This window comes from Camellia sinensis, chromosome 9, assembly GCF_055761805.1.
Source record: "Camellia sinensis isolate YWXY chromosome 9, ASM5576180v1, whole genome shotgun sequence".
NCBI classification, from domain to species: Eukaryota; Viridiplantae; Streptophyta; class Magnoliopsida; order Ericales; family Theaceae; genus Camellia; species Camellia sinensis.
This window is the reverse complement of record NC_138969.1, coordinates 176,089,598-176,101,963: the sequence shown is the minus strand read 5'-3', so window position 1 is coordinate 176,101,963 and position 12,366 is coordinate 176,089,598. Positions and strand designations below refer to the sequence as shown.

Here is a 12,366-nt window from a genome sequence, read left to right as displayed (position 1 = left end):
ATTGTGGGGGCCGAATAGTTTCAATTAGGAAGAGGCAGACTTTGATTGACATCCGGCTAAAGTAATTCGGCCTTGACCAAGGACATAAGGCCGAATAAACGAGTTGGCCATATAAGGAGCCAAACTGGAGCCAACACTCAAGAGGAAGGCCGAATAGGTAACTACATGCGTGATCAAGAGTGGGCCCGATCCTCAGGCCCAGAGGTAATATAAAAAGGGAGGAATGTCAACTAAAGCAAGTATGTAAGAATAGAGGACAGAACTTGAAATAGAAGTAAACTAGAGAGAATACTGACTTGTCTATCGAAGTGCTAATTCCGGCACCCCCGATCGGAGTGTTCATCCCTTTTTCAAGTAACGATCAAAGGATCATGGACATCTGACTGAATTCAGGAGTATTTCCAAACCACTTCTCCACAATTGGCGTCGTCTGTGGGAATACTCAAGTATGTTCATGGCAGGCGTAACAGATGATTCTTTGCTTGTTGCTGGCGATATTACACCAAGAGATGATGTTACTCCAAGAAACATACTTGGACCGGAGAATACTGCCGTGAGAAGGGCCCTGAATTTTGACTCAGTAGGTCAAACCTCACCCTCAACCTCAATGCAGGAGATTATGCAAACAATCATGGATCAAGCAAAACGAAATGAGCAACGCCTTGAAGATATGGCGGCCGATAACAAGCGTTTACGTAAAGAATTGGCCTTGGAGGTAGCCAAATCCCAACAAGCCACATGCCTTGACCGGGGTCAATCTCCAGGAAAGAAGGATGATCGACAACATCGACTTCGGAAACACGGTAATGGCAGCAACTCTGACTCACCATCCCAGGAGCTCAGAAAAAGGGGACGAGTCCATGTATTGAACTTATCTAAAGGGAGTCTACACTTAAGGCACATGCAAGGGAAAGAAAGTGATGATTCAGATGAAGAAGACAGGCATGACCCTTTCGTACGACGCATCGAAGTGTTGTGCTGCCTAAAAAGTTCAAAGCACTGCCATTCACCCTGTATGATGGAAAATCGGATCCCATCAACCATATTCACCATTACAATCAAACGATGACGTTGTATGCTGATGACGAAGCCCTCATGTGTCGAATGTTTCCAAGTAGCCTGGGACCGTTGGCCGTTAGATGGTACTATAAACTGGAGCCGGCGTCAATAAAAAGCTTTCACAGGGCAAGATTCATTACCAACAAAGTTCAGCCAAAGCAAGCCAACTCTCTCTGGGCAATGCAAATTAAACCAGAAGAAACCCTCCGCGACTATTCGGTGCGATATTGGAAATGTTTCAACCTAGTGGATGATGCCTGCAATGACTCCATGGCCATTATCGCCTTTAAGATGGGATTACATCCTAATAGTCCTCTACGCAGTTCATTGACCAGACGAGCCCCCAAAACAGTTTGGGCGTTAATGAAAAAAGTAGAAGAATATTGTAAAGTGGAAGATGATGCCCTGCGGATCAAAGCCGGACAAAAAGTTGTTAAGACAAATCCATCTGGCCTCGTTCAGCCAATAAGTATCTTGCCATCAAGGAGCCCCGAACCTCGAAATCGGGCTAAACAAGACAAAAGGCGTGATACGCACCCTTCAAGTGATCAGTGTTCACACAGATCCAATGAACAATATCAAGTGGATAGCAGGCGCACAAGACGTTCGGACAAGAAGTACACGGAATGGGCAGAGCCAATCAGCAAGATCTTATTCAAAGTCCAACACCTTTCACTCTTTAAATGGCCGTCCAAAACGATGGGGCCTCCTAATACAAGGAGAAGGGATAAGCGGTGCGAATATCACAAGGACCATGGCCATGATACCGACAGTTGTTATACACTGAAGGACCACCTGGAAGAGTTGGTACAAGACGGCTGGCTGGCGCAACACATCTGAAAGAACAATCTATCGAACGCAGTAGCCGTACTGCCGGATTCACCTCCACTTGATGTAATTCACATGATATACAACCTGCCGTCATCAGCCGAGGTACATACAATTCAGTTGCAACCAAGCCTGCATAAGCCAATCACACCAGCCAAATGGCCCCATGAAATTGGGAGGATTAGCTTCGATGACACCAACTTAGTTGGAGTAACTCTCCCCCACGCCGACCCCCTCATCGTCAAGCTACGTGTGAACAGATTCACAGTCGAATGTGTTCTCATCGATTAGGGAAGCACTTCGAAAATAATGTATTACAAGACGTTTGTTAAACTCAGCTTCACTGACTCGAATTTTTTTCCGGTCGATTATCCATTATTCAGCTTCAACACTAACCCCGAGTATCCTTTGGGTAAGATCACACTATTAGTTCGGGTGGGCACCAGATCACTAGACGTAGAATTTCTGGTTGTCAAACTTTCGTCACCATACATTCTCATCATGGGAAGACCTTGGTTGCATACTATGCAAGCTGTGTTGAGCACCTACCATCAATTACTCCGCTTTCCAATTGAGTATGGCATTGAACAAATTCAAGGTTCTAAAAAATCGGCACAAGCATGCTACCTTGTTGCTGTTGCAAAGAGGCCAAAGGAACTGGAAGTGAATTCGATTGAAGTACTGGATCGGGAGAGCCTCGAGGACAATGGGAAAATCCCCAATGAAAAGGAAACTGAAGACCTGGATCGGATCGAAATCAATGGGAGTCCTGACAAGTTCTTCATGATCGGCACTTCCTTGAACGAAGTTGACAGACGCGGGCTTGTATCCTTCTTACTCAGCAACCTCAACGTATTTGCGTGGACACCATACGAGATGTCGGGAGTGGATCCATTTGTGGCCCTGCATCGCTTAAATGTTGATCCAAAATGTAAGCCAATCATTCAGAAAAGTCAGCGGTCAGTCGTAGAGCATGCTTCGGCCGTTGTTGAAAAAGTTGACCGATTGCTTGATGCCGGGGGCAATTCGCGAAGTAACTTACCCTACATGGTTTTCCAATATCGTGGTTGTAAAGAAGAAGAATGGATCTTGGCGGTTTCACAAACTTGAACAAAGCTTGTCCCAAAGATTGTTTTTCCCTCCCCAGAATTGACCAACTCATAGATGCAATGGCATATCATCAACGCATGAGCTTCTTGGACGCCTACAGAGGATATCACTAAATTGCCATGCATCTGGAGGATCAAGAAAAGACCGCATTCCTCACCCTAAGAGGAACCTATTGCTACAAGGTTATGCCTTTCGGGTTGAAGAATGCAGGGGCAAGTTACCAGAGACTAGTTACTGCCATGTTCAAGGAACAGCTCAGCCGCACCATGGAAGTATATATCGATGACATTGTGGTGAAATCCAAGGAAAAACATGCCTATCTAGCCAATTTGGCAGAGATATTCGACATTCTACGAAAGTACAATATGAAACTGAACGCCTTAAAGTGTGCATTTGGCATCGAATCCGAAAAATTTCTCGACTACATTGTTAACCACCACGAAATAGAGGCCAACCCAAGGCAGATCACAACAATTCTAGAACTTTGCTCTCCTCAGTCAGTCAAAGAAGTTCAGAAGCTGATGGGAATGGTCACCGCACTCAACAGGTTTATCAGTCGTTCCACAGATCGCTGCCGACAATTCTTTCAGACACTTCTGGAGAGCAAAGCTTTTGAATGGACTGTCGAGTGCCAGGCCGCTTTGGACGGCTTGAAAACTTACCTCCGATCAGTACCTCTCTTGGTAACCCCTTCGGCAGGCGTTCCTCTTATTTTGTATCTGGCGGTATCCGACTGAGAGGTCAACGCTGTACTTTTAAGGAAAGAACTCGGGGAGCAACGACCAGTTTACTAAGCAAAGCAATGGTTGACGCCGAAACATGTTATCTACCTTTGGAAAAGCTCATCCTTGCTCTCATGATGGCTGCAAGAAAACTGATGCATTACTTTTAGGGCCATACCATAGGGGTACTAACGGACTATCCCCTCTGGTCAGCGCTCCGTAGAGCAAAAGCATCAGGGCGAGTTTCAAAATGGGCTTTGGAACTTGGCCAACATGATATCCAATTTTTGTCTAGAACTGCTATCAAGGGGCAAGTGCTCGCCGACTTTGTAGCTGAATTCATGAGATGCCATGCCGACTTCTAGTGCAACCTAAACCCAAGTGGTGAATATATGTTGGAGACATTTGGCAAATGTACTGTGACGGGTCATCCAACCAACGTGGCAGCGGGGCAGGCATAGTAATCATGACCCTCGAAGGGGTAATAATCGAGTTGGCGGTCAAACTAGGCTTTGATGCATCAAATAATGAGGCCGAATACGAAGTATTGCTAACCGGCCTTCGTAACACATTTCACCTTGGTGTGCAGTAGTTGTTCATTTTCTGTGACTCAAAACTAGTGATCAACCAGTTGAAAGGAGAGTATGCAGCTAAAAATGACCGCATGGTAGCCTACATGAAAACGACAAATTCCTTGCTCACGAAGTTCGGCCACCATGAATTGAACCAAATAACTCGGGATCAGAACATGCATGCGGATGCCCTTGCTTGCCTAGCCTCCGCCATTAACTCAGAAGTCAAACGAACAATCAAAGTAGGACTCATCTCAGAGCCGAGTATCACCTCTTCTGAACCAGCTCAAATTAACTTTCTAGGCCGTACTTGGAATGTGTTCACCCAGGTAAAGTTGAGAAACTCTTGGCTGAAATACATGAAGGTAGCTGCGGTGCCCATTCTGGCAGATGCTCATTGGCCCACCGAGCAGTAACACAGGGGTATTATTGGCCGACCATGCAAATAGATGCCGAGAATTATGTCAAGAAGTGTGAACAATGCCAGAAGTTTTTCCCTTTAACTCATCTGCCTGCCGAGGAGTTAAACTCTATCACTAGTCCTTGGTCATTCGCTCAATGGGGACTTGATGTCATCGAACCATTACCACGGGCTCCAGGGAACAAGCGATTCCTAATTGTCACAACAGATTGTTTTACAAAATGGGTCGAAGCAGAGGCATTAACTCATATTCGAGATGCGTTTTGTTTGGAAAAACATCATAACACGATTTGGCATACCGAGAGCACTTGTCTCAAACAACGACACCCAATTCAATTGTGGCATATGTCGGGAATTATGCAACACATATGGTATTCGGCCCTAGTTTTCCTCGCCGGCATGTCCACAAAGCAACGGTCAGGCGGAGGCCTCCAATAAAGTGATCCTGGACGGCATCAAGAAATGGTTGGAAAAAGCCAAAGGCAGGTGGGTTGAAGAATTGCCCAGTGTGTTGTGGGCTCATTGCACTACTCCAAGGTGATCTACTAGAGAAACGCCGTTTGCTTTGTGCTTCGGGACACAGGCAATCATCTCTCTTGAAATCGGCATGCCCACACTAAAATCCATGGTTTTTGATAAGGGCCGTAATGACATGATGTTGGCCCTAGATCTGACTTTAATTGAAGAATGCCGAGATCATGCTCTTGTGTGCATGGCACGGTATCAACAGCAGCTGGCAAAGTCATACAACCAACGCGTGCAGTTGCATTGTTATACACATGGAGAACTGGTTCTCAACAAAGTGCTTCCTGTTACTAAGAATCTGGCAGATGGTAAATTAGGCCCCAACTGGGACGGTCCTTATCAGATTGACTCAATTGCTGGAACAGGAGCGTATCGGCTCAAAGACATGTCTGGGAGAAGTTTGCCATGCCCCTGGAATTCCACACATTTTGCGCAAATTCTATCACTAAGAAAACTTGTATGGCGTGGTAGTCTGTTTCGAATTTTTACTGATATGTTATGTACACATCTTTGAATTCCCCAATGCAATGCCCTTTCTTATCGTAGTCTCGTTAATAATGGTTTAATAATGAATAAAGCCTCAAAATTCGAAGCGCCCTTCATGGATATCACGATTGGCCAACACAAAAAGACTCTGAATTCGAAGCCGCATTCATGGATGTCACGTTTGGGCCAAATAAGCCTCTGAATTCGAAGCCGCACTCATGGATATCACGATTGGCCAACACAAAAAGTCTCTGAATTCGGAGCGGCCTCCGTGGATATCACAATTGGCCAGCACAAAAAGACTCCAAATTCGGAGCCCTATTCGTGGATGTCACGTTTAGGATGAATAAGCCTCCGAATTCGGAGGGCCCTTCGTGGATATCACGATTAGCCAACACAAAAAGTCTCTGAATTCGGAGCACTCTTTGTGGATATCATGATTGGCCATCACAAAAAGACTCCGAATTCGGAGCCCCATTCGAGGATGTCACATTTAAGCCAAATAAGCCTCTGAATTCGGAGCGCCCTTTGTGGATATCACGATTGGCCAACACAAAAAGTCTCCGAATTCGGAGTGCCCTTCGTGGATGTCACAATTGGCCAACTGTAGACGCGCCCGCGGAGGGGGCCTCATGCTACTACAGTTCGGACTCGATTTGTGTCACGGTTCTTAATCTGAACCAAAGAGTCCAAATCCGGCAAATTGTTTTGAGAAACAGATTTTTTGAAAGAAGTGCCAAACATGGACTGCTTTGCCAGATACAGAGTCGCCACCTAAATATTTTAAAATGGGAGAATTTAGGAAACCCTGACTCGGTGCCGAAGGCCACATGTCCGTCATCACCGGAGTTGTCTCGGCTCGGGAGCTAGGGTACGATCGGGGAAGGTCAGCTATGAGCACCCCCTCTCGCCCGGTCCGAAGACCGGCCTCTACTAACCGTGATATTCTGTTTTGAAAACGTTTATGTGTTCTTATTCCGGTTTTTAGCCTAGAATTGCTATGTTATGCGCGCAGCAAACAAGTATAGACTAGATTGCCTAATTTGGAAATAAACATTGCATATCCGTTTGTTTTGGGAAAATGTTTTGGAATTTGCTACTCGCAAGTAAGCTAAAATACGGATTTCAACGAGTTTTTCCAACTCAAACAATCCAACCTTCACCCACAGGCATTCAAACAATTTATAACACATAAGCATCTAGCCACATGTTAAGCATACTGTCATGGCAACACTCACACGCATGCGGGATGCTAAAGCATAAACACTTACATCGTACTCCGTGCCAAAACAATAAACTAGTTAGCAAACATGCATGTCCTAGTTCATGTTAGATTGACTAATGCAACACATACGGGATGCAATTGAAGTAGGCTCGGCTAACCTAAGCATGGCATGTGAGATGCAATCAATTGATGCACGTATTCAATTTTGAATTGAAATACAAATGCAGTTAGCATGATGTGCCGAGCCTGATGCATGTCAACAAATGCATGAATGCACGCATGCATAGCATAAGGTATGCTAAAATAAATATGCCCTAATCTACCATCATAAGCAGGTAAATAAAAGGGAAGAAAGAAGTGGGGTTGGAAGACATACATCACACGTACGCACACTTATTACAAATATGCCCTCACTCGGAGGGACCAAAATAATAATACAAATTAATTAACTACGCAAGCTAATTAAATATTACAGATTGCTTAATTTATTAACAAATTAACTAAACTAAAGAAAAACAGTAAACCGCCTCGGGGCGAGGGCCAGATGCAACACATGCTCGGGACTGGCTCGGAATCGCACTGCCATGCATAGTTTGCCTCTATTTTCCCTGCTCTGCTCTTCTGAAAACTGCCAAAGTCTCAGGGATGCCTCTCAGGACACTGGGGGATATCATTGGCTGAGCAGAATTTCCACCGGCAGTAGCATTTAGTCACCGGCACAAAATAGATCCACCGGCCATCGATTGACTGCCGGTCGGCACTAAATACTGCCGGCCGGCAATAAATTCCTGCAGAACCTACAACTCACAGCAGCAGAGGGCAAAATCTTGCATGGCAATGCAATTCAAACAATTTATGCACCAATCACATTCCTTATCATGTTAATGACTCAAAGGAGGATGTGCCCCGATTCTCGGACCACCAATCACGCATTTCCATGCATGATGGCCCAAAGAATCAAGTGTGCAACTTCTATTTCAAAATGCATGCAAACCAAATAAACACACAAGGAGGCCTAACCTCTATCATACTCATCTCAAGAGGCAAGGTGATGCATGCAAGATGCAATGCAACTTAAGCATACGAGCTGAGGATGCAACATGCCGATACAAGCAAACATGCAAGGTGAGCATGCAAATAAGCAAAGGATGGTCTTAAACATGAATTAGGCAGCTCTAGTTAGGCCCAAAACAGTGGCCAAAATGCTATAATATGAGGGACCAAATACATACACACATGCACATAATTGAGGGCCAACACTTAAGCACAAATTGAACAACCCTCAAACACATTTGAAAGGGAGAATCATGGACAATTAATATGCAACATGAGCTCTAAAAATGTATGTTAGAATGGTGCCAAACCAAGCAACAAAACCAAGCCAAACATGCAACAAATAGTCTAAGTGTTCAAAGCAAATCAAAGGAGCATTCAACTACACTTGACAAGACCAAACATGGCATGAACTCATTGATCAAAAACAGAGTTTTGGGGCGTTAATACAAGGCCTAAGGACCACTTAGATGGCATCCAAATGACCCAAAAACAAAGGCATGCACAAATGGTCAAAACATGGAGCATGCAACACATGCTTTCAAAGCATCAACGAGGCATGCAAGGCAATCAAGCAAGCATGAAAATGGGACTGAAATAGCATGTAGGGTGGTCCCAAATCACCAAAACAATGCAAAGGTGCCATGCTACACATGCACATACCTAAGACCAACAAGCCAAAATACAAAGGGGCTATATGATGCATGCCAAATTCGACCCAAGAAACCTAGGACAGACCTAGAACATGGCAAAACATGCACAAAATCTTCACAAGACTAAGCCTAAAACATGCTCCAACAAAGGCTAACAACCTAAGACATGTTAAGGCATAAACAAGGCATTACAAGGCAACTATGCTAAGCATGCATGGAGTACCAAAACCAAGTAAAAATCATGTTATATTATGGACATATAAGCATGAAAAACAGCCTAAACATGCTCAACACACACTCAAGCATAGGCTCCCTCAAGAGGCCAAAATATGCCCTTTTCAAGGACAACAAGGAGAGGGGGTGGCCCTCTCCTTCTTGGGACTTCAAGGCATCATCTTCACCACTGAAATCCCTCAAGATTTCAGTGGTGAAGAGACCCCAACACCAAAATCCCGGAGCTAGCACAAAATGGCTCAAAATGAGGCCTTTCAAGGCCTAAGGGGGGTCAACCACCCTCAAACAACAAAACACTCTTAATAAACAATAAAGAGGGCCTAAAAACAGAAATTTTTTGTATTATACAATAAGCACAAAAACAGCTCTAAGATAGGTAGAAAAACAATGCAAAAATGGGGAAAAAGGAAACTAGGTTCTCACCCTTGAAGTCCCCTTCACAAATGGTGCTCCAATGGCCTCCTTTAGCTTGAATCCAACACCAAAACTTCAAAATCAGTCCCTTAGAACCTCAATTCCAAGAGGAAGGTGAAACACTAGGTGTTTGTGTGCAATAGTAAGACACAAAACACCTAGTGCACAAAAGAGAGGGAAAGAGATATAGGAATTGTATCTAACTCAAACCCTAAAACCAGAGCTTAACCATGGCTGTCTAGCTCTCAAAAATATCCTAAGTCTCTCCTTTTTTCAAGCCAAGAGACCACTCTCTCTCTATATGGCACTTCTTGTCTTGTAAAGCTTACAAGACAAGCTTCATAAGGGGGAGATCCCTTCATACACGTGTATGGAGGGGAGCAAAAGCAAGACAGCTGTCTTAAAATATCTGCAAAAGCAGATGCACAGTAATCGGCCGGCCAAAAATGCCATCTTGGCCAAAAAGAGTGCCGGCCGGCACTAAATAGTGCTGACCGGCGACAAACAGTGCCGGCCGGCAATGTGTATTGCCGGTGGCAGCAAAAACCAGCCGGTGGCCTCTAGCCACTGCCGGTGGTGGGTGGGGATGGTCTACAAGCCCTACCCTGCCTCTCAAAGGCAAAACACAAGTGTTTGGTGTAAAACCAGACACTAAACAGTCAAGTTCGGAGATCCTGAGGCAAGGCGCGCGAGCCGAGACCTCCGGGAACTCCAAACGAACACAAACATGGATAATCACCGAGTGTTCAAACAGTGACGTCCAAGTCTTGAGGACGGTCAAAAATGGGGTGTCTACACCAACTCCAAAAGACTTCGAATTCGGAGCCCAATTTGTTGATGTCACGTTTGAGCCGAATAAGCCTCTGAATTCGGAGCGCCATTCGTGGATATCACGATTAGCCAACACAAAAAGTCTCCAAATTTGGAGCCCCATTCGTAGATATCGCGTTAGGGCAGAAAAAGACTCCGAATTCGGAACCCCATTCATGGATGTCACGTTTGGGCTGAATAGGCCTCTGAATTCGGAGCGCCTTCGTGTATCACGATTGGCCAACACAAAAAGACTCTGAATTCGGAGAGCTCCTCGTGCATAACCACGAATGGCCAAGTAGTCCTCTGAATTCGGAAGGACCTTTATATTTGGCAATAGAATGGCATGGACCAACATACGATTATCACAAGTAGACACAAACATTAAACGAAACAATATAACAAATATTTATTTCACTGAAGAGGTACAAATATATGGATTTTGACAAATTCAAAAGTACAATAATGTGTACTGATATCTAAGTATTCCTCGGCTTGGCATCCTCTTCATCGTCGATTTTTTTGGCGTCGTAACCTTCGAAGGGAAACTTGAAATTCTGATATAGAGTTGACGCCGAATTGATATCTGCGGCCTGCAGAGCCTTAATCCATCCATGCTTAAATCCACGATTTTCGCACCGACAGACATCATTAGCTAACTTTTCCTTCGTCTTTTCAATACCAATTTTTCGGCCATCAAAAAAGCCTTGTTTGTAGGCCTTCATTCTTATCGCTTCTCTTGCGAGCATGCTCGTCGTATCTCGATCGGCAATCGCATGATCCAGAAGGCGCTGGTTTACTCTTTTCGTTAAGATCGGGTTCGTTTGACTCGCCGGCTGTGTTTCGGAAGCCTTATCTTTTTTCAGCTCATTTTTGGATTTTTCTGTGCGATATTCCAAGCTCTGAATGTGGCCGTCTTTCTGCTCTATCTCTCTTCACACGGCATGAAGACGCATGCTGATTTCATAAGAGGTATAGTCCCTTTATCGCTCCATGGATGCCCTCCCGAAAAATTTCGTAATCAGGGCGACGGACCATTGATTGCTGGACTTCGGGCGAAAAAATTTGTTAAGCAAACTCGACTATCACATTTGGATCATGGATAATCGAATCTACTTCATTCATCGGTTTATTCCCAACAAAGACCAAAAGACTCAACGAGCATGGTGGCCTACTGGTTTCGTTTCACGAACGGGGGGAGCTCCCTCGTTGCTACCTCTTTTTTCTGGGTGACTTCCCTACCCCGCCCCCTCTTGGAGACCTACTTCGATGACGGGGGAAGCGACGTCTCTCAAGTTCCTCCGACATCCTGTTACCCGTTTGCGCAGGTTTGCCACCACGATTCATTTCTAAATTCAGTTCAGCTAGTGTCTTGCCCTCTCCTCTGCTATTAAAAAATATTTTTCTTGACATACAAATTTCCTCAATTCGACACAACGCTCTTTTCCCTCTCACAAGCTGTTGAATTTGAGAAAAATACATTTATCAATAGCACAGAACCCACGTGTGCCTAGCCTCCACCTAGCATATTAATTACGGGTGTAGCGTTCCCAAAACGATCGCTTTAAAGCATTTCGCCGAATAATTATTGTGCCCCACCCAATCCATGAACTACACATATTCGGTGGTTATGTTCACTAATTAGCTAGGGCAAGGGAAGATTTATTATTCTATTCAGCCTACTTACAACGCATTTCACCAAAAAACTAATGTGCCCCACCCAATCCATGAACTATACATATTCAGCGGTTATGTTCACTGATTAGCTGGGGCAATGGTAGATTTATTGATCTATTCGGCCTACTTTCAACATATTTCACCGAAAAACCACTATGCCCCACCCAATCCATGAACTACACATATTCGCAGTTATGTTCACTAATTAGCTAGGGCAAAGGCAGATTTGTTAATCTATTCGGCCTACTTTCAACGCATTTCGCCAAAAAACTACTGTGCCCCACCCAACCCATGAACTACACATATTCGGCAGTTATATTAACTGATTAGCTAGGGCAAGGGTAGATTTATTAATCTATTCAACCTCTATTTAAAATATATTTACAAACTACAATGCCCCATCTGATCGGCAGATTGTATTCTCCCATTATGTTAGCGTTGCAAACTGTATGCCTTACTCGGCTCTAGAACGACATCCAAATGGAGCATAGGCAAATATGTGATTATTCGGCATAAAATGTTATAGCCGAATCACATTGCACTCCCCCACTTAGCCAGACAAGCTTAACATTGAGTC

General features: G+C 44.5%; 1 protein-coding gene across 1 annotated transcript; it reads left to right on the top strand.

Moving 5' to 3' along the window:
* The first annotated feature begins 3,236 nt into the window (after positions 1–3,236).
* Positions 3,237–5,751, top strand: LOC145799939 (uncharacterized). Its single transcript, XM_082889581.1, has 2 exons — positions 3,237–3,544; positions 5,262–5,751. The coding sequence occupies exons 1-2, from the start codon at positions 3,237–3,239 to the stop codon at positions 5,749–5,751; spliced, it is 798 nt and encodes a 265-aa protein (XP_082745707.1).
* The last annotated feature ends 6,615 nt before the right edge of the window (positions 5,752–12,366 follow it).

What these genes read in the sequence shown, in the direction of transcription:
- LOC145799939 (XM_082889581.1), top strand. Translation starts at nt 3,237, where the DNA reads ATGTTCAAGGAACAGCTCAGCCGCACCATGGAAGTATATATCGATGAC. An exon ending in ATGGTCACCGCACTCAACAG is followed by an intron (nt 3,545 to 5,261) that starts GTTTATCAGTCG and finishes GTGATCTACTAG; the next exon opens with AGAAACGCCGTTTGCTTTGT.